The 23,039-nt window shown below is 39.0% G+C and overlaps 3 protein-coding genes across 3 annotated transcripts; all 3 read right to left on the reverse strand.

Moving 5' to 3' along the window:
* Window positions 1–49: 49 nt before the first annotated feature.
* Window positions 50–9,419, reverse strand: jpt1a (Jupiter microtubule associated homolog 1a). Its single transcript, XM_028404374.1, has 5 exons — window positions 9,220–9,419; window positions 7,749–7,891; window positions 2,808–2,905; window positions 2,540–2,567; window positions 50–1,508 (listed from the first exon to the last, which is right to left on the reverse strand). The coding sequence occupies exons 1-5, from the start codon at window positions 9,273–9,275 to the stop codon at window positions 1,357–1,359; spliced, it is 477 nt and encodes a 158-aa protein (XP_028260175.1). The 5' UTR covers window positions 9,276–9,419; the 3' UTR covers window positions 50–1,356.
* Window positions 9,420–10,062: 643 nt separating this feature from the next.
* Window positions 10,063–12,534, reverse strand: sumo2a (small ubiquitin like modifier 2a). The gene is made up of 4 exons (XM_028402292.1): window positions 12,424–12,534; window positions 11,388–11,519; window positions 10,923–10,994; window positions 10,063–10,569 (listed from the first exon to the last, which is right to left on the reverse strand). Exons 1-4 carry the CDS (start codon window positions 12,442–12,444, stop codon window positions 10,504–10,506), a joined length of 291 nt encoding a protein of 96 aa, XP_028258093.1. The 5' UTR covers window positions 12,445–12,534; the 3' UTR covers window positions 10,063–10,503.
* Window positions 12,535–12,880: 346 nt separating this feature from the next.
* gga3a (golgi associated, gamma adaptin ear containing, ARF binding protein 3a) lies at window positions 12,881–20,815 on the reverse strand. Its single transcript, XM_028413610.1, has 17 exons — window positions 20,714–20,815; window positions 19,605–19,689; window positions 19,416–19,491; window positions 19,218–19,316; window positions 18,995–19,118; window positions 18,790–18,893; window positions 18,245–18,325; window positions 17,962–18,099; window positions 17,644–17,725; window positions 17,344–17,469; window positions 17,023–17,235; window positions 16,839–16,912; window positions 16,332–16,759; window positions 15,607–15,815; window positions 14,487–14,656; window positions 14,276–14,386; window positions 12,881–14,158 (listed from the first exon to the last, which is right to left on the reverse strand). Exons 1-17 carry the CDS (start codon window positions 20,748–20,750, stop codon window positions 14,048–14,050), a joined length of 2,268 nt encoding a protein of 755 aa, XP_028269411.1. The 5' UTR covers window positions 20,751–20,815; the 3' UTR covers window positions 12,881–14,047.
* Window positions 20,816–23,039: the final 2,224 nt, after the last annotated feature.

The following is a 23,039-nucleotide window of genomic DNA, read 5'->3' on the forward strand; positions in this document are numbered from 1 at the left end:
CATAAACATGGTGAAACTTTATTTTTAATGATAATTTCCACTTGTGCCATTTCTTGATTTCAAATTTCTGCAGTGACTTACATCCAGCAACAGGAATTAGTGTTAGTATAGGATGTCGATGAACATTTCTTGCATCACACTTGAAAACAAACAAACAAAAAAAAAGACACCATAGAAGAGACATATCAGGTACCTGAAACGAACATATCCTCACATGACAGCTTGTGGACACAGCCGTCATGCATGTGACTGGCACTAGAACAGTAGCAGGAGGAGCGAGTATGTGTTTGAAATATGTCACACTGAAGATTGTTCCAAATTTTTGGTGAGCAGGAATATATATGTATATATACATATATATATAAAAAACATAAGTGGTGACAGTGACAAGAAGGCTGGGCTGTCATAAGGTCACTTGTCAAATCCAGGTTGGGTTTATCAGAAATGCTTCAGTCAGGACCAAAAACATTCCTTTGATTTGCAGTAAGTTAGTAAGTAAAAAAGAAAAAGAAGCTTTGTCACACCGGCGAGATGCAATGAGGAAACCCAACCTTGTTTGATGTTGTAGCCAAACAGGTGCACTTCAGACTTTCAATTTTACCTATAAAAAACAGGGCACTCAAACCTGGCACTAGGGTTACGATAATCTAAAGATGGCGGCTACAATATTAAAAAGAGGCTTGTTCCAAATCCTGACATGGGACCTAAAATACTCATCTGAACGCAGACGTCTGTTCTTCCAGATCACAATTACAGTCATTGATGTGAATTCTATTTGGTGTCTATGTGTATAACAATAATAATACTATAATCAGTAGAAAGTTTTTGACTTCATGCAACGACAGTACAACAATTAGTCCACAAAAAACAAATTAAATAATAAAAAAAAAACAATCTTCACAGTTATGTTTCTCACATTCATACATTACAGACCAGTCATGCATGCAAGATAGGCTCAAACTGAACACAGTAGAAAGGCTTTTTCCCTTGCTTGTGTTCTACAGACTGCTTGTGTTTTATTACCTACAGCTTGTGCTGTTACAGTTAAGTTAGGGGACATTTACCACAATGAGAAATGTGTGCCTATCATTACCCTTCTTGGCAGATCTAATGCATTGCAGAGGGCAAAGGCAGACAGAACTGTGTACATAGAAATACATAAAGTGCTTCTGTCAAAATAAGCAAAACAATAAAAAACAGTACAAAACAGCTTTCAAAAAAGAGGTATCAAAACAATGCACTTGGGGATATGGAGGAGACTGCTGGAGGATTCCTGCGATACAGACAGATGGACAAGGGCTTTTTTGTTTTGGAAAAAAAAAGATGAGTTCAGAGGAGAGTAGAGCTGAGTGGCACTCAACCTAGGATGAGGCTGGACTTGCCCCCTGGGGGATTTCGACGTCCGGATGGTAGTCCTGCAGCAGGATCCTCCGCCTGAGGGGCCTCTTCCTGCTGCTGCTGAGGCTGTGGCTGCTCAGGAGCTGCTTCTGGCTCAGTGACACTGTTTTCTGAACAGAGACACGGAAACACATGTTGCAACAAGTAAGAAACCCCAGCAATTCTGTTATGAAAGCACACCCATGGGACTCCTGTCAACTAAAGCGGCCAGTAGACACTGTCCTGTAGGACGATTACTAAATAAGCGCACAATGGCCCTCATGCGGCAACATCCTTTCAAATCTCTCTTGTATTTTCTCTTATTTTTTTATTAAGAGAAAATTTTTGAGGAATCAACTCTGGATGCATCAAATCTGCTCTTATCCAGGTGCACTGAATGTTGAATCTCACATGGGCGTGGGTGATTGTTTGTAATTATCATGTGTGACACCCACTAAACACCATAAACCTGGAGTAGATGCATGCTAGTTTTACGCTCCTATACATCATGATGTTTGGCACTGCATGTTGCTCAGAAGGAAAATAAAATATGTCACACTGAATGGGTTGCGTGAAATTCCTCTTCCTCAACTGTTCAACTGACAAGTAAGATATCTTTCAACCACATATTTATTGATCAATCGTAGATATAGATTGTATTATGTGTTACATTGAACAAATGCTTTCTGCGCTGTATTGTTAGATCATCATGGTAAAAGTGCTCTCAGCCACTTATAAAATTTGATCTTACCTGGAGAAAGAGTAAAAATAATATAGTAGTAGTTTTCAAAGTAAAAAAAAAAGAAACATTGGTGAATCCCACAACTCTATGGGTATGAACAATAGAAGAGAAAATGTAGGATAGAAACAAAATTCTTACACTGTTTCTTGCATGAGGCCCAATGTGAGAGTAAACACAAATGTTTACCTTCCTCCTGCGTTTTCACAGTTTAATCTCTGTATTTGTATCAGTGCAGCTCTCAACTGAGTTAATAACTAACTGAGAGCAAGGACCTACCTTGTTAAAAACAGTGCTGAATAATATGAATGTCTGCATCACATTTCCCCCTCTTTTCTGTGCAGGTTGTCTACATATTCTATTGAAACTGACAGTGTAGAGCACTAGAGACACAATACGCCGATGATGAAATCAAATGCTTACCGTTATCATGTACAGTATTTTCTCCATCCTAATAAAAACAAGCAGATAAGAAGTAGTTGATATTCACTCGTTATACACTGTTGTTCAGATGTTGTTGGACATAATGAAATACAATTAAATTAGTTATTGTTTTTTGCAAATGTGAATGAAGAGAACAACAACGCTACATTTATAGGTCTGAAATTAAACTGCTTCACCACATTATTTGTTGTTAGCCTGACTTCATTTCTTTTCTGTCTACATCTTACAATCTGTGGTGTGATCTTACTGTGCTAGGAGTGTCTCCAGAGTGATTGGTGGTGTGGTTCCCTCCTCTCCTCAGGGGGGCTGACGGCTCACCACACAGCACACCTGTAGGCTTACCACCTGATAAAGCAAGGAGATACAACATGACTCAAGGCAGATGAGACTGTTGCTTCCAATACATGAAATTGAAATTGTAGTAGTCTGGACCAAAAGTGTGGAACGACTCATTGTGATGGAAATTCTCATGCGTAGTTGAATGAGATCAACTGTTGTCAAGAAGACTGAAAGCATGTCGGAGGCAGAAGTATTTACTGAGCTATTTACTAAGAGGAACAGTTGAAGCAATACATTTGTGTCAGAGGGCTAATATTATTTTAAAAATAAAAGATGCTGTCATTTAATTATTTAATTTCACACAGCAAACCAAGTAAAAAAGTAGTAACTTAATGCTTTTACAAGTAAGTAAAAGCATTAAGATGAACAGATCAGAACATACAAGGTATCTGAATTTACAGCCTAAATGGAAAACATTCAGCAACTGTGTGACTTGAACAACTGAGCAACAGGTTAGTTATTGACACGCATGTAATGGTGATACTGAGATCTAATCAGTAGATATGACATGTCTGGTTTAAGATAAGCAGTAGACATGCATACAATGCCACGTAGACTATTAAAGGTGGGAGTCTCAAGTCGTTCTTGTTTAAGTTCATGCACTGCAAACCTGTACGCAGATTTGCTGTGCATGTGAAATAAACGTGCCTTACGACAGATGTGTACGTAATTACTGCAGTAGTTTTGAGAGAAGTGCCGTGTCTCACACTACAATTGGTAGTGTGGAAATAGAGAACGTTAACAAAACACTTATAGTTTATAACAGACAGTCTGCTCACACGAATGGAGCCAAACAAGTTCATATTTTCTTTGCAAATTTCTTCGCAAATTTATTTCTGGAATGTTGCTTTTATCCAGCCGCCAGTGATGCTGGTCTCGGCTGCAACATTCGCTGTCACATTGAAGCTGTTTTGGAGAACTTCACTTTTACAGCACGGACTCTTTGATAGCAGGTTGTATGCATTAGCATGTTTTGTCTTGTGGTGAATTGCATCGTAGTGTTGAACCGCTGTTGTGCACATTCATGTTAATTATTATATGTAGCTCTCAGCGTAAGTTCAGTCATGAAGACTCTATTCCACATCATCCACCTCTTATCTCTATCCCCTTCCCTCTTCACCATCCTAGCACTCTCTTTCACTGCACTGCACTCCGTCTAGTGACCTCCCACATAGTCAGGTGTTTAATAGATGGCACCTCCCTCACCAATCAGCTGTCGATCTGTCCCTCTCCTGCCCAATCATAGCGTAGCAAGAGATATAAAAGTCTCTGTCTCTTCTCCAGCTGTCTCCCGATCGAATCCGGCAACCCTCCTCCACCCCAAGCACCTCCCCATCCTCGCAGTTCAAGGTCTCCCCTCTCCTGCTCTCCTGCTTCTACACCACCACCAGGTCTAGACCCGGGGGGGTCTTCGGATCAGCGGCCTCTCCGCTCGAGCTTCCCCCCTTTCGGACGTGGTCCTCACCACGGGGTCTAGGACGCCAATGCACATTCACAATTATTGTATTAATAAATTCTTTCTCATTCAGTTCGCTGAGTCTCTCATGATTGAAATGTTCTTTATATGCACCAATCACTAGAGCAAATTCCTAGTAATGTGAATCCCCTTCACTTACATGGCAATAAACACGATTCTGATTCTGATATACCTCAATCCAAGCCTATGGCACTGTGACGACGCAGGCTGCACGGGCTGACAATGGTTCGCTCAGACCATCATGTAAACATTACACAATGAGTTAAAAACATAAGAATTAATTGTTAAATTTGTTGATTGTTGATCTGTTGATCAGCTCCCGTTTGATCTGGCGGCCAAAAAAAACATTTTAAGATAGAAGCCATATAAAATTGGCCCGTGGTCGGATTTTATATGTCCCGACTTTGGACAGCCCTGATTTTGACCCATTCAGAATCCTAGTTTATATTATTAACCTTTGGATGTCTCCACAGAGCTGCAGACAGAACAGGCTGATAAAAAGCTTCCCCAACGGTAGCTGAAACAAGGACACTGAACTGTGAGAATACTGTGCTGTGACGGACAAACATCCCCGATTCCTAATATGACACATAAAGCCTCTCTGCTGTACTTATTTTTCTGCATCATGCAACAGCATACAATCCAACAATGGATTTTGTTACAGAAAGTCTTGAAGGTCTGCTACATTCTCTGTAATATATAAAAAACAGATATACTAACGTACCAGAAAACGATCAACTGTGTGTGCTCTAATCTTCATCAACAATCAGATTAGGATCAGGAAATCCTTGGATAATTTAACTAAACACAAAGTTCCAGTTTGCAGACCCTCCAGGATTTTGCAATTTTTGCGATCACAACTATTCAACCTGTGAATTTTGTATTTTATTCCCTGTGAGTTCTGCACTGCCTTGCAATTTTAACCAGTCACCGCAACTTTTTCCAATCCCTGCCAACTCCCACAAGCCGTTCAGCCACACGTCAGCAAACTAACTTCCTTACTTCCTTGTTACCTTTACAAAATGCAGCAGACATGTCATGTGCGATACAAATGTATCACATTAACCCACAAAAAAAACAGCAAAAGACCGTGAGAATCGGTATCCAAGCATTCTGTATGGAAGTAGATAAAACGTTTTTGCACTTCATGTGAAACGGAGGGGAGACATCAGGAGAGACACAGGCCGTCACATCCGGGTCCATTTCAAGTGTTGTAATGTGCATAGTTAGTGGTAACGTGGATGGCATTAGTGATAGCTGTTTTCTTGCTTGCTTGATCATAAATAAGAAGGTAAAATCACAACTATTTTAACAACATTCTCTTGTCCCCAAGACATTTCATCTAAAAGTACAACTTTTATTGCATTTTTTTTTAAAAAAGCTGCCGCAAAATCAGGCTTTTTAGGCATTTTGAACTTTAGGATTTTTCGTGTCTAGTGTATAATGTATGAATTATGAGGCATCAATGAGAAATGAAGGCCACAGCTGCAGTCCCCAGATGTAATGACCTAACCTTATGACTTACATTATGACAGACATTCCTCTGTAAAACCTTCCCACACTTTTCCGCCTATGCTTTTTGGAAATCTTTCTTTCACTTCTTACAATTTCTCTGTTGTAAGAAGGATACATGTATGACTCGTTTCCTGCTGTGTAGGCCGTTTCCCTTAGAGCCCCGGGGTATCTTCTCAAATACCCTTATTTACAGACCTCAAAACTTTGCAAGACATGCTATTGTAATAACTAGAACAAATACAGCTTCTCAGAAAAGTACTGAATTGGAATTTAAATTAAGTATTTGTGTTCTGATGACCATGATACTTTATGTGAGGCGCTTGCATTGTTTACAATTGGAAGAACCAACATGTTGTGACGGCAATCAACAAACAATAAATACCACAAAAAGAACCAACAACATACAAACAACATTCCACTAAGTGCTGTTTGTGAAACAGATGTCCAAGCCAAACAGCTGTGACGGTCAGGCATGAGAGAAAGGATAGTACGTAGTCTGAGGCTTCATTCACTTGATAGTGATAAAGGCAAGCAAGAGGGGAATCATGACAATGTTTCAATACTGTGAGCTCCTGGGTATATAAATCCTAATTATACACAATTACACAGTTCAAGTGTCTCTGTGTATGCATAACAGTTACTAACTGCCACTGTGACAGCTGTGTAGTAGTAGTTTAAGACACATCATCTTTAAAATGGGAACACCTGATTATATTGAATCATTTATCAACATTTAAAATATGTCAGGACTAGTGACTCTCAATAAGCAGAAGTACGGTAGTAAAAGGAGGAATTGAAAAATGTGGCTTGACTAGATCAAGTTAAGTAAAGTACTGTTTGAGCTAAAGGCCCTTTTTTTATTGTGAAAAAAGAGAAGTCAAGAAGGGAAGAAGGAAATGTCAGAAGGAAATGTAAGAGCCTCAATATGCAAAATGGTAGACAACAGAACAGAAGTTCTTTAAATATCCTCTGTAGGGGTTTCTGCGTTTAGTTTGTAGTTGAAAATTTTATTTATTTGTTTTTAGAAAGAAAAAAATATAAAAAAACTATATTGTTTAAATAGGTTTAATCAGGCCATTAACCCTTCACTGTGTTCACCATAATTCATCATATGAAAGGAAGATTTAGTGCTCCATTTGGGGGATCTACCACATGTCACATGTTGTAAAGAGAGATGGGTCACTAATAACACAAGAGGGATCACATTAGAGTGGAACATGACTGAGATCTGTCAACAGTGATACCATCATGGCAGCTATGTGAACTATTTTAAGCTCAAGGAAAGAAAAAATAACATGACAGCAGCCTATCTTCCTTTTTGCATTGAATGTGTTGGAAAGCCTTGGAAATTTCTAGTACGTGTAGATGTACAAACAAGGCATTAAACGGCCTGTGAGTTCAGAGATTAGCCACATGTCCAGACATCTTTTGTAACACTTAATGATGTTGATGGGCCTTTGTACCTGTGTGTGGATTGTGGTTTTAGAAACATGTAAAGAGTTCAAGAAACATGCGACTCTTCTAATACTTTTAGATGTTTCATTTCTTCTTTTGATCACATTTTGCGGAGTATCACTTCACTTTCAGCAAAGGGCTGAAAAACCCAAGACTTGGGAAAAAAGTCACGAGCCATGTGAGTTAGGATGGATATGTCACTGACAAACTTGATAATCAAGTTCCATGATAAGCCCTGCCATCTGCACTGATTTGAACCAGGTGAAAACCAGATAAATGTTTGAGATCTCAGGTCAGATATTGAGGGTAATCTGTCAAAATATGATGTACTGTTCACAACAAACTGAGTTATAAGCCTTCACACAAAAGCAACAGATGTTTAGAAGAGAAACAGACAGAAACCTGGTGGGTTGTTCCTTCGATTAGCATAGGGGTCCTCTGGCTCAGCAAAAACACTGGAGGCCATCTTGTTCTTCCGGACGGGAGGCTTCTCTTCATCTGCACCAAGTGAAATGTTGGAGCCACCACCAGGAGGGCGCAAAACCCTGGAGAGGCACAACACTGTTACAGAAAGGTCAAATGTACTGGAACTTATTCTTGTGAAACCACATTATTCACCTCAATATATCCTATGATACACATAACTAAGCACTGAAAACTGATCCTTCCTCCTTAGTCACGTCATTCACCAAACAGACTTAGGATATTATGTATCTATGTGATTCAAGTGGTGAGTAAAGACAAATTAGTACTAACTGAAACATTAAAATTCAGTGTTAAATCAGAATAAGAAATACTTTGTTAATCCCAGGGGGAAATTGTTTAAATTGTTGTAAAATAAAAAGCATTTCCTGTGAAGTACCAATGTGAACCTGAACCTAATATATAAGGGTAACATTGTCACAATGTGAACATGAACATGTTGGATAAATTGGTCTAGGTGTGTTAATACCTGCAGCAGTTTGATGTAGTATGTTTTCTTTTAACTGTTTAAAATATTGTGTGAAATTTATATTAAGTTAGAGGAAGAATTACCCATCTGTAATCACACCACTTAGGGACTAATGTTTTAATTTATTTAACAATGTTGCCTTGCAAAATATTACTGCATCTCCGTGTAGTATCTGTGGAAATGTAACTGCAGAGTGTCTACACAGTGTTGTAAAGGGTGGTCTATTATGCTTCATATCAACATATCAAGTTACCAGTGTGGAATAATAGTAACAAATATTATAATGTATTTAACTGTTTACATTACAAAGCTACAAAATGACAGCAGATATTCGAAATGTACGCACAATACAGAATGGACTGCATGTATTTCGGGTCAGGTGTGGCCAGCAGCTGTAATATGGCCCACGACTCTTATCAGCCAACATGCAGGGCAAACCGAAGGATGTCTTACTTAATGTTTCTTATTGATCATGATTAGTATATTTACAAGGGCCACACCCAACTAAAAAGAGACAAATGTAATGTTTCCCTGACAATAATGTCGAAATACTATTGAGAGAAATGCGATACAGATACACGGACAAGTAAAAGGCCTACTAAGATGCTACCACAAGCCAACTGGTCTGTACCTGCTAGCTATGCAGCTTCTCCACAATAGGGAGGGTGCATGCTCGCTATCATGCTAGCATCAAAAATGGGAATGGTCCGTTCTCACGGACAAAACAGGAAGGCGTGGTACCATGCATTAAGCTAGTATTGTCCCGGCAGGTTTCGTTTCAATGCGTTTTGAAGATGCTAATACTACAAACAAAATGCTGTTACATGTTTCGTTAACTGCGGCGTTAGGGTCAAAGCCTGAGGATGATGGATTTTAACGGCGGTTAGCCGCTACAGAAACGGTCTGAACGACGCCTTTTACCTGGAACTGTTTTTAGCACCGGGCTCCATCCCTTGAAATGTTGTAGTAGTCGTCATGTTTGCACAAAATATCGTACAGTGTTTCTAAATCTATCAGGATATACGCAAATTACACTTTCATATGTTGTATTTCACAACCTCAGCATCATTGTCTGTTCTAGCTGCTGCTGATCCTGATAGTCCACATTAACCTATCGGCGTTAACCTACGCAGAAGAAGAGATCGAACTTCCGGTTGTATTTTCAAAGTAAAATAAGTAAACACAGCAGACATATTGCGGCGTTGTTTAAGCTGCTCAACCTAAATTCGAATTGAGAAGTTTATACGAATAGTTTATTTTAAGGATTTGCTCTTAATAAATCCACATTCAAACAAAGGTGACACAATTGCTTAAATTTTGAAGGCATGGTTTCTGAATTTCCGGTGTTTCTCTGCTGATTCCCTTTAATGTGACTCGTAGGTGAAGGATGCGAGCTCGAAGCACCACCCCAAGCGTGCAGCACCATCTACTATCCCTGTCCCTGGAACAAGGATCAAGTCTACGATTCGACAGTTTATTTGTAGGCTATGATGGGAACACATTCAGCAACGTTGATGACTTAAAATATTTAGAAATTATATCATTGGAGAAAAATAGCTACGTAATTTTAGACACTGTAAGAAATCTGGCAAGCTATTATTTTCCGACCAGAATCAGTTTTCATGTTTGTTTTGCAGATTGTTGTTTAGCAGACAGTAAGCAAGCCGTGTGTGAGTTTCCAGCTAGACCTGGACCTGAAACTTCTAAACATATGTAGGTAGAAATGTTCAGATATGTTCCACCAAAAGAAAAAACTGGGACATGTTAAAAAAAGACTCAATTTATTCCAATAATACAGTTTCATAACAACAACAGATGTCAGTGAATTTTAAACACAGGCTTAACAATGACAAAAATCTATCTGAATCCAAACCTCAATGACATAAGTATAAAAACAAAAAAAAAAACAAGGTTTGAGGAAAATTTTCTAAATAATGAGGAGAAAAAAAACAACTTATGTCAAGCTTTACATTTCTTCGGCACATTAGACTCAATGCAGCTTGCAGGTTGACTACATGGCGCAGTTCAGACATGTTAACATACGAATGACAGTGTGATAAAACTCTACACCAACTGTGCTGCTGTCTTTGAGCATTTTGTATAATTATTCCGCTCGATGGTATCAACACTGGCATTTGAAGACTGGGAAAGAAAGATCTTCTGGGACAAAAAGGGGGAGGTAGGGATGTTAACAGGAAACAGTCTTTAGAGGGAGAAGCCTCCGGTTTGTTGTTGGAACACATCAATCGTATCTTCGTCCTCCATTTCTAGCTGTAAGAAAATAGTGAAATGTCAAGTGAGAGTCTATTAAATGTGTGAAAGAAACAACATAAGTATTCCTCGTTCTAAACGCTGTGAGCTGTACAGCCTCCCCTGAATTTTCAACTCCATGGCAATCACCTGTTGCTTTGTACAGTTTTGGCCATTCTGTGACATCACGAGGGTAAATAAATATAAGACCTATTCCTGCATGGATCTACACAAAGAGGTTGTGCAGCTGCAGCCTCGTCGTTCATCTGTTCATTGTGAATCAAATCTGTGCTTTGTCTGTATACACAAAAACATCTTAAAAAAGAAATCTGAGAATAGACCTTTATACGCTGATGAAGAACAAGTAGCCTTACCTGCGAGGGTGTGTCTGTTTCATTGATGGGTTGACCATCAAATCGAAATCGTATTTGCCTCATTGACAGCCCCTGTGTAGATAGACAGGAATATTATGGTAAACATTAGGACAACTCGGGCTTAGGGTTGAAGATGCTGGAGAGTAATTGTGATGGAACATTTTATTCCATCTCTGTGCCAACTTCCTGAATCATCTCAGTCTTATCATCTCAGTTATCTTCCTCGAAGCACTCCAGCAGCATCATCATCTAGCTACACACTTTTCATGCTAACTGAGACTTGAATAAAGATTTTGGTGTGTCAAACATTTGTAGAACTTATATTAAAGATATCTAGTAAACCCATGAGCATGAGTGGTGCTGCTTTATTAAATAACCCAAGTCAGGCTTCCCACATTTGGGAATTGCTGACATGGGTAATGAAGAATGAACTTAAGTAGGTTAAAAATAGTCTAGTGTCCTCACCTGCCGTTCACAATAAGCTTTCATCAGTTTGCTGAGAGGAGTGTGCCTTTTGATCTTGAACTGCACCACTGAGCCATCCTGCCCTGCCACCTTCAGGTTGATGTGCTCATTGTTCTCCGTCTTCACTCCCTCCTGAAAAAAAGACAAAAAGTCCAGTTAAAAATTTGATAATTCAAATTTGCAAGGAATTACTCCAAAGTCCCCCAAACCAAGAATCCCTATCCGATAGGGTCCACAACGCAAGACTGCTCATTCATAACATGTACCTGATGGCTTAATGCAAAAGTAGACTTGGATAACGTGTATGAGTTGACCCCCTTCAAAGCACTGCGATATCTGCCACTTATAACAACAGACTGGTGCATAAGTGCGAACAATACACGAAGAAAAGAGATCAATTACATATCCAGACGTTAGCATTAGCGTTAGCATTAAACAAGCCCATTGAAAATGGCCTACAGCTTGCAAGGATGCCCGACGGCCTAGCTGGGTTACAAAGTATCACACGCTATTTTCGTAAACCTCCGAATCAGCAACGCACGCTAACAACAAGGGACAGATACAACGAAATGATTTGATCCAAGGTCTGCCACTGATTTCATCTCAATTACTCATTTTATTCCGCTACTGTTACAGAGACTGCGGTCTCTAAACATTAGCAGTTAACTCGTCGTTTGTTACCCTTTACCCGGACATACAATTATTACATCGCTTCAGATTAAATTGGTACAACTAATACTAATAAACGAACATAAAGCGTGTTGCTACTTGCACAATGTTACTTCCAAGGACACGAACATATTAATTATTTCATTCTGTGGGGCACGCAGGAAGATTAGCTACTTTAGCTTATTATGCTAATTTTGCCCGTTAGCCTGCTAGCTATCTAGCGCGGTAATGTTAGCTGTGGTTTGAGCTGACGCGTCCTTTTAAATTTATACGACCGCTCAGGTATTAGTCCAACAGACTGCTTTCCAAAGTCACATCTACACTTTTCAAACACGCCGGGATGGAATTCCGACAGTCTGGTACTCACCTTAGGCTTTTCGTCTGCCATGGCTGCTCCTGCCGTGTGACTGTCTGCGCCTGTTCTGCTGCGGCTGCGCTATCTGGCGCGCTACTTTGCGCCGGCTGCACTGCAGTGATCACAGCGGAACCACATCACATTCATCATTGGGGCGCTGCAGGAACACTTGGCTTTTTCATTAGCTCATCAGAGTGTGCATCATTTCAGACTTCACATTTAGTTTCAGAGACAGTAAAAATACTTTTATTCTGTAATTGGAAAGTGGAGGTTAGATCTAACAATGTAGGGAGTCCTGCTGCTCCGCCCTACGTTCCTATATTATTACATTTACTGTCAGTGTTGTGTTATTTTGTGATATCAAAACTTTTAATCAATAATGAATAATTTCCTTATGAGGCTGTCACACAAAAAAACACATGCTGTGTTGTACTGATAATGAAAAACGAGCCAAGACACATAAACGTAATCCAAATAGACCTGCTTCATAATTTATTTCCCATGCACAGAAATAGCTTTTTCAAAAAATAATGCAATGAATGCAATGACAAGCTAATTTAACAATTCAGGACAAATAAATAGGTATTATGGTGAAAGATATATGTAGAATATCTTCTGTATAGTACTAATAGCCCCAGAAAGACAAAAATAAAGTCACAGTTTAGGAATAAACACAATGCTAATGCTTTGAATTAACCGTCAAGTGGTTAGCACTGATGTATAATCTCAATCCCACTTTCAAAAAGGAAGCTCTCCTACAATCAAACCATTTACACTTTAGTCATAAAAGCATGACAGCCCGTATGTGTAGCAGGACTAGAAATGTATCAGAACACACCCTGGGTTGCTAAATAATGTAACATATCATAGCATCTGTGCCTGAATAGTTGGTAACTTTGAACACTCTGAGACCACTACTGACTTGTGCTATACTAGAGGTGGAGGAGCTGTCGACTGTAATACCATACAGTAGGTTAACACGTCAAGTACCATCATCTCCAAACCAAAATAAATAATACATTAATGACAATAAATACTGAAATATTTTAAACAATATGCTAAGCATAAAAATTTGACCTGTAGTTCAGTATGAAGACCAGAGGACAAGTATTCAATAGTGACTGTAAGCCATACTGGATGAAGAGTCTTTAAAAACATTGCTTTTTACTTAGTAACAAAGAGACTCCTGTCTGCTCCAGCTACATTTCTTCAGCATAAAAACATTTTGTAATACAATCTGATTGTAGTCACCTCTTGACCTCTATGACCATGCCTTCACAATCTCCTTCACTTTGTGTTTCTGCATCCTGAAGTACACCAATCCAGTTTGATATGATGAGAGACAGGAGTAAAAATATAAACAAACAACGTAATAATAATAGCAATATAAGATTAAAACAAACCACAATCCACATGTAATCATTGTTTGTTACTGCAAACTACCCCTTCTGGTACTGTAGTGAAGGTGGATGTAGGCTACAGGACTTTTGCTACAGCCAGGAGGGATCGTATGGTCCATTTATGTTTATAATATATTTAAACTCTCCCTAAAAGGATTCATATTCTGTCTCTCTTTTGACATTTGTGGATCACACAGCTGAAGTCTTGTATTGTATGTATATATAGAGAGGCAAGGCTATAGAGATCCCCATCTGTCAGCAGATGGAAATTCATTCACTTCTCCCACTTCTGTGAATGGCTGCTCTCCTAGTGTGAAAGTTAGTTTGTATCTCATCCGAACTTTTTCCTGCAAAACACAAAAGACAAAATATGCTTGGCAGCTTTTAATCAGCTCTCCTGTGTGCACTGATTATGTCACATTTGCAGAACATACTGGATAAAAAGACATGAAAAGGCGCTCTACCTTTGGAGGATTGGCAAGCAGCACGACCTGAGTGATGGCAGCAGGGGGAAGTATTGGGTTAAAAGGTGCCAGTTCTGTCCCAGAGGGTGACTGCAGTCTCACCTTCATTGTCTGGACAATTAGCAGAAGAGATATCCATGAAGTTATCCACTCACCTTAAGCAGTTTGTATCCCAAATATTGTAACCTTACAAATGCACATTATCTTTTACCTTAGGTACCGCAGCCTGCAGAACAATGTTCCTAACAGGCAGTGGGGCTGTGTTGAGCATGGACGCCACCATCACCAACACATCAGACCTGCCCGGTGGACAGTCTGAAGCAAAATGCAGCAGTACACGAATCCCGTTTTTGTCATATGCAGTTACAGGAGACACTTTACCTAAAAGACACATAAAAGAAGAGCCAAAAATGATGACAACAGAAATGTACAGGGGCACATAAGAGTCTTCTCATAAATGCAGCTTAATCATATTTTTTCCTATGCATTCTGCTTTGATTCACATGTTTTTTGTGTGTGCATGCTCTTACACAAAACGCATGCAGCCTGCAATTTAGTGTACACAACAACACAAGTTTGCCACCTTCCCCCACTAAGTGGCAGTAATGTCTAAAGTTCTATTTCAGACCATTCAATTTCACACAAGGAACTAAATTACCTGTACTACACAGCTAACAACTGTTTCCCTCCCCAGTGATTACCTTTGTTATATTTTGAATTAATTAAAGAGGTTCAGATTTGAAAAAGAGGCATTTTACAGTTTTTAAAAGTGTGGTTCACACCGTAACATCTGCATTCAGCTGCAGTGAGACCATATTTGCAACCTAGCACAAAGCCAGCTATTTAGAAAAACACAATTTTAAATACATAATTCTTCAGAATTATTGAAGTGTTCTACACAATGCTCGCTGAATTTTTCACTCTTATTCTTGCACTGAATACAATCACAAAAGTGTCTGATTTGTTACGGCAATGAACACAAAACAGAGTCACAAAAAAAAATCAGCAAAAACAACAAAGAGTGTTTGCAGCAAATAATTTGGCCCCCTCTGATTATAAAACCAACAGTCCAGAAAAACACGAAGAAACAAAAAACTACTGAATACTACAACATAAACACACACAAACACACACAATAGATACAGCGGTACATTTTTTTTAAATTTACATTATATGTAATGCAATGGTAAATACAAACTATTCATAGAATATTTTTGAAAGCATGCCCTTTTCTTTAAGTATGAATACACGTAATGTCCTTGCATATTTTCTGTTAATTTATTTTTTTTTCTATACATCAAATGCAAAAGAAAAAAAAACACACAACTCACTTGGTCTGATGGCTTCCAGTGGTACATATACATCAGCCAGGGATGCCTCCTGTGCACTTCCTGGACTAGCCTGGTTCAGTGCCGGGATGGGGGACAGAGAGCGTAAGAGAGGGCTGTCGTCTGCCTCACTCTTTGTAGGTGGAGGAGTGGAACATTCTTCCATTCCTCCTGCAATCACTGACATGGGTGAGGTGGAGGAGATGCCATGACTGAAAGAAATAAAAAGCAAAGCACACCATTTATACTGACTTCAGCGAATAAATGGTGATAAAACATGATAACAGACAGGATGACATGAAATCCAACTTACAATGTTAAATCATTACTGCAGTCAGTTGTATTCATGAATAGTGGAATGCAAAGGCACTTCACTTCTCATCAATACATCAACAAATCTCAACTACCATAAAAAAGAATAAGTGGCAGGTAAGGACTTGAGCACAGCCACTACAAAATGATTAGTGTCAATTTCTGTATTTTAAATAATAAATACAGACAGCACAGTACTGCTGTTTAAGTTTTAAAATGTATGCACTGTGCTCTAAAAATATTCTATATGAGAAATGTTGCTCATTAGCAATTAAGCAGATTAATGTGCCATTTGAAGCTGGTGCTTTAGAAACAGGAGATATCCCAGTTAATCATCAGTGGGCAGAGCACCTTTAAACATGAGCATGAAGACAATCACACTGGCTCAAACATGAAAACACTAACTTATTACTTACTTATTATTATTGCCCAGATCTAACAAAGCAAGGTCTTGCAGACTGTGATTGAAAGAAGCTGACGACACATCTAAGACAGCAGCTGAAGTGGAGACCTGATGTGGGGTGACAGGAGTTGCTGATGGAGCAGACAAGGTCACGCTGAATGACGGAAGAGCAACATTAGTCGGAGCCATGGTTGTCATTCCTGAACTGAGAGGTTGTGGGAATATTGCTGATGAGCTTGAGACAGATGCTGCAGAAACTGCAGGTGTGGAGTAGACAGGCCCAGCAGGGAAGGTTAAGGCAGAGGTAACTGTAAAAGATTTGACTGGACTAGCTGCTGGGGCTACCGTTGTAGAGGGTGAATCTAGAAAATGTGAAAATGCAGGGAATGCAAGAAGTGTCGGCAGAGTAGTGTCCGAAAGACCCAAATCTTGACTGGAATCCTAGAAGGCATGAAAATAAAAAGAGTTACTTTCAATAAGATGGTAACGGAGAGGAGCATCACTTATTTATCATATATACCTGTAATGATGGCAAATGACTGCTTAGGGCTTCATGTGTTGATTCACCAAGAACAGGAGCAGGATCGTTGAGGCCTGTAAATGAATACAGGTGGATCCAAACTTGTTATATATTTCCATATCAATTTACAATGGCGCAGCGAATAACAGTATACACAGTCAATGATTCTTGTGCATCATGTTACCTAAAGACAATAGCTCTTCATCCAGCAATGAGTGCGCTGCAGAGGGGCTTGTGATACTCCAGGCCTGTGGGTCAGTGACAGCCGATCCACACAGCAAATCAGCAGGAAAAGGCAGAGAGGACACTGAAGGGTGCTGCTCATGTGGAGATGAGCTCTTGAGGTCCAGATCAACCAGGTCAATCAGAATCTGTGACTGGTTTGTGCATCCACTGCCTGAAAACATCAGAACAAACACAAACGTAAAGATTCTCAGTCATTCAGGTCATTTTCATTTCAAGGTTTGAAGTGATCACCTATAAGTACCCACTAGTTAAAATCTACCTTGTTTTACTGAGTTTAGTGTTTGTTGTGCTTCTTCTGTCTCTCCATTGACAGTAAGCCCTTCCACAATCTTCTTATATGAATTTATGACATGGGAGAGGTCATCACTGGCCTGCAGGATGTCTCCTGATGGGTGCATTTAAAAAGGGTGAGCTTTATAATTATGTTGCAAGAAAACAAAAACAACCAATTGCGGCAGGAAAAACAGGAACTAATTAGAATGTTTTTAGGTCTCAAGTGAGTCCGTTGCTAGCAAAAATAGCATCAGCATTCACAAGACCAAATTACAGGATTTCTTACCCAAGCTGCTATCATTATCCTCAGTCTCAGTAGCCAGCTGAAACACTGTTTGCCTAAGCTTGTCACAATCGCCATACAACTCCTGAAAAATAAAATTGTTTTACACTGAGAATCTTATATCATACTATCTGATAATGAAAACATTGCAGCTTCTGGAATGCTTAAATTAAACAGCACTGAACTACTTTGGACTGCTTTAGATGAATATAAAGAAACACTCAAACTGTTGGAACAATGTTTTCTGAAAGGTCAATCCACTTCAAAGAAAAAACGTGTGTTTAAAAAGGTCATTTGAGTCTTATCTAACAAAATACCAACCCTAATAAGTTCCTTGTCTCCATCCGTGGAGTCCTCTGGGCTGAAGTGAGCAAGCATCTCATTAAGTAGTTTCACACTGTTGTTGACTGCCTCCAGTGTGTTTTTTTGCTTCGTTACTTTCTGGGTTCTCAACTCATCCTGAGACAGCAAAAACATATTGCAGTTTTCAATTAAGTGAACTCATTTAAAAGGATTCATTGAGTTTGGATGCAAAAACTGAGAAACATGCACAACACTAATTCTTCTACAACAAAATAATCCCATCATCGGGAAAATGACAAACCTCCTTGACCATATTCTTGATGAGCCGATTGGCTTCTTGCAGATCTTCAGGCTTTTTACTCTTCAGCAGTTCAGCTAATTTCTGCAGAGAGACAGGAGAACCAGTTTCCCACATACAGAGATAGAAGCAAAACAATTCCAGCTCCCACACCAAGAAAAAATAACTTCATCTATACATTAGCTGCTGTCAAAGCAAAGTAAACAAACAGTGTTTTCTGTGCAGTAACTCATGGGGTGATTAAGCCATGACACAAATGCACATAAATTAGGTCCTTATTCCTGTGGGAAACCAAACTGAGACTTTGAAAATATTGTGCCATCATCATCTGGATTAAGGGAGCAAACTTTTAGTGTCACAGTTAAAGAAGAAGTTACACACATACATACTGTTTCATACATGTAAATTCATGCACAGGCAGGTATAAGATATATATACACAATCTAATGTGCTAATTAAGAGTCTATGTTAAGCGAATCTGTGTTAGTAGCAAATACGAGATAAAGAGACAGCTGTGTTCAGTCATATCCCAGAATAGCTCCTCTTACCTTGCTCTTGTTCTCATCATCAAATACAGGATTCTTCGGTCGCGGAGAAGGTGATGGTATTAATGCAGCATCATAGGAGATTTCTGGATCTACTGAAACAATACCTAAAATAAGAATAACATATTATCACATTAACATCGTTTTTAGACACTAGAGCACCAAAAACACAAAACTCCTACATATTCTAATAATAATGATGTCTCACCCTGTGACTTCAGCATCTGATAGGCTTCGCAGATCTTTGCTTCATCTGGCAGAGACACTGTCCAACTGAAGAGCATCTCTATTACTTTATCCTTCACCTTTTCTGATACTTTGTCTCCCAAGTACTGAACAATGAAAGATGTGCAACTTAGAACTTATATGAGGGGCAACATGAATTTAAATATCCTCACTCTGTATAGATATAGACTAAATGTGTTACTTACTTTGGGTGACACCACCTTAATTAATTCATTTAAAAACTTAAATTTCCCAACTTCATTGTGAAACCGTCTCCCACAGTTCTTCATACAAGCCTCAAGCACCTAAAAAAGAAAAACAGGCTCCACTAATTATCTTCAGATGGGGAGGGTTAGACTTGATGCCATCAGAATGATACACATTGACACAATTAGACTTCAGACCGTTAATGCTTGCAGCGCCTCCCACTCCTGAGGGGACTGGATCTTATGTGCCAATAGTCTGACGGATATTTGTGGACTGAAACATCACAAAAAAAGAAATATAGAAAAATAACTCAGTACCACTAGCAGTAATGAGCTCACAAGTTAATTATATGGCTATGATAAGTTATTGAATGAATGTGGCCATACCCTTCTAACTCCTTATTGATTTGATCACAGAATCCCATAATATACTCCCAGTCTTCTTGTCTGTTAGAAGGGTTAGTGGCTTTGTCTGAAAAAAAAGATGCATTTGCTTATTATTATTCAATTGTAACGTGTACTTCATGGATGACCTCAAATACACATTCCTGGATGACTACCACCACTGTGCCCTTCTGGGCTGGAGCACTGTCTGGTGGTCAGCTTTCTTCACTGACACTTCTTGATTTGGCCTTTGTAATAGTCTGAGCCTATTCCAGGTAGTATACCAACAGAAAACTGGAGGCCATCACATTGCCTGTAGACCAACCTGGCTCTCTTGAAAGTTGGAGAGTGTAACAAGCGGCAAGTATTAGACCCTGTTCTTATTACAAATTGCTGAAATGTCTTGCATCTACTTCTCATCAGGTCTGTGACGTTTTGGAAAACAGCAAACTAAAACCTTGATCATTTAGAATTTGTGGTGGGTAACGTTTTGGGGATAAAACAGCTCTGTGGCAATGTAATGTTATGTTAGTCATCAGTGAAAACCTTTTAAGGATGCCACCAACTTCTGTGAATGATAAATTCTTCAGTCTCAAAGAGCTTAAGTGCATGTGTAAGAAGTTTTGTGTATTTCAGCTCTTAAACCTTAGGTAATAAACACCCACTGGCTCTTCTGAGATCAGCTAACAAACAATACAGTAGTTATCTAATATTTTTCCCTAAGTACCAACTAAAGAGACACTTCACTGGCCCACTTTATGGCTGTTTCAAATGCTGCTTGAACTTTAAGTGGATAACGCCCGCAGGCAATTGTACAACACAAACGAAGCAAGTGCTAAGGCACGGCGTGGGTCGCTACTAAAATAGTAAAAACCAATTTTGCTTTAGTTCATGTCTAAAACAACAGTGAACTCTCGCTGTCAACAACCAACAGATGCCAGCAGCTGACTGTGCTAGCCTCTGCTGGCAACACAGACGAATTAGCACAATAATGTTTAAATACAGTTATGTCATCAGAGTTCAACAAATATTTCGGACAACTGTAGTTGTCGTACGCAAATACCTGTAACGTAAAAAACGTCCCAAAACAACCAGCGTAAACATGTACTTACTAAGCCAAGACTCCAACGAATCTCCATCATCCGCCATATTTGAACTGTGAGGCAAACAACGCGTGACTGCAGCTGCTGCCTTCACGTGCTGCAAGAAAATGGGATTTCTCAATCTGTCAGTTCAATAACCTCTGACACGGTTTGTATGTGTTTTTTTTTATTTTTTTGAATTCTCTGTTTACATATAATAATTTTAATTTATTTGTTGCATAGCTTGTTACCCTCACATCTTTTTTTTTAGTTAAATTTAAATGCAAGTCCAAATTTGGCAAATAAATAGTATTGTACACCCAGCAGTTATGCAGAGCTCGTTCCTTACTCTGTGTGACAGTATGTTTCTCTCTGGCCTTGTTTTCTGGCACAGCAGGTCTGTCGTTCTCCTACAACAGATGCTGCATCCTCACACCATGGGAAGCTCAGATGAATTTGGCTGTCCTGCCATTTTGACACTACACCAGCTGCCACTAACAATTGGTTTCCTCTTATCTCTCTCCCAATATCTGTATCCTTAGTCTGCCACCCTCTGAGTTTGTAGATGAGACACCTATAACAGGCATACTGATTTCAGTGTTCCCTTCTCTTTAGCTGTTATGGTGTCATCGCTAACATAGATGCAATTGTTATGACATGGCAGGAGGTTTCACTCATCTTGGCCCAGGAGATGGATCAGGAATCAGCCAGTACTTCACCAAACAGGCGAGACCGTTAATGCTTGCAGCAGATTTTGGCATGCTTCATCCCACATTCTGTGCTCTTCAGTCAAATGGTGTGACTGCCAGGATATATGTGCCAGGCCAAGGTTTCCTGCAGCCCTTTTAACTTGAAACACTGATTCCACTCAACCTTCTCCTTGCCTTGTGCTGTCAAGGTCCAGTACAGTATATCTGTATGTTTGCATTACAAATATTACACGGATGTCAGTCAGTATTTTTCAGCTGAAATAATTCTGATGAGACTTCAAAGGCTGAAGACTTCAGCTACAGTATGAAGGAAAAAAAGCAGTATGGAGAAACGTGTGTGTTTATAGAGATATGCAAATAATAATTATATAGTGCAAATATAAGTAATAGAATAAAGTCAAACAGCTTGACATGAACACTGTATGTATTGCTTATGGATATGTAGAAGATGGATGTAAACAGAGCCTTTGTCTAGTCTGAAAAGTGAACACTCTACTAAAGTGTAGGTAGCCAAACATTACTTGGCATTTGAGGGAAATAAAAGTCTGACTGTGATTGTTTAAAATAGAGTTGTTTAACATGAATCTATTCATGTTGGTTGCTTAGGAGAAGCAGACCACAGCCGCTGTTTTTACATCTGCAAAGTCTGTACCTTCAAATATTTGGAATTGTATATTTTATTTTGTAGATGCTGCATGCTGCTACTAGAGCATCTGCTGACTGTAAATGCAGCTCTCTTTTTGCTGTCTGGCCATGTGGGGGAGCTGACATCTCAAAGACATTTAATGTGTTGTCATGTTTACATGTAAACTGTATTTGTACTTTGTTACTGTACTTACGTAAATTCTTACGTATTTATACTTTACTTAAATAACAATAATAGTTCATACTATAGACTTTTACTCCATTACATTTCTACAGTGTTTGTTGTTAATTCTTACATTTTATGAACAGTTTGACTAAAATGTTGCCTCAGTCTATACAAAAATCTGGATTGTGTTATCATGTCTGAAGTTTAAACCAATCAGGTGGTTCCATCAGCCTTAATGATAGCAGAGCTCATGTTTGGAAGCACAGCAGCAGAAGTAGGATTGTTGATCACTTCTAGTTTTACTTCAGTATATGTTTTGCTGAGTAATTGTACTTTTACTTAAGCTTCAGAACTTCTGGGACTGTGATGGTATTTTCTTCTGTGTGGGGGCTTCACATTGTATTACAGCAGGCCTCAGCATTGTCTCTTAAAAGATATGGTTTGAGTAATTATATCCGACACATTACAGTTTATTCACAGTCAATCAGGTAGATGTTTTTTTTAAACATAACAACAACACAAAGAGGATCTCTGTATTATTTCAGGCTGCAATTATACAATATTTTTAAGCTCTAATTAGAAAGTGGGAAATCAAAAAGACCATCAATTAACATATCAGTCATTTGTCTTTATATTGTTAGGAAGAAAAGGGCTGTCACAGTAAAGCATGAATGTTTTATTTTTCCGGAGGAGAATCTTTGATGGGGAATATTCTTCATTGTTTGATTGTCATAAAGTTGTCAGTTGTGGGCAGAATACAAAAGCCTTAAGTGCAGTTCCAGAGTCAGAACTGCAGTTAAGACACACACATACACACAGGTAAAAATCATTATAT

The sequence above is a fragment of the Parambassis ranga genome, chromosome 1, assembly GCF_900634625.1.
Source record: "Parambassis ranga chromosome 1, fParRan2.1, whole genome shotgun sequence".
Taxonomy (NCBI): Eukaryota; Metazoa; Chordata; class Actinopteri; family Ambassidae; genus Parambassis; species Parambassis ranga.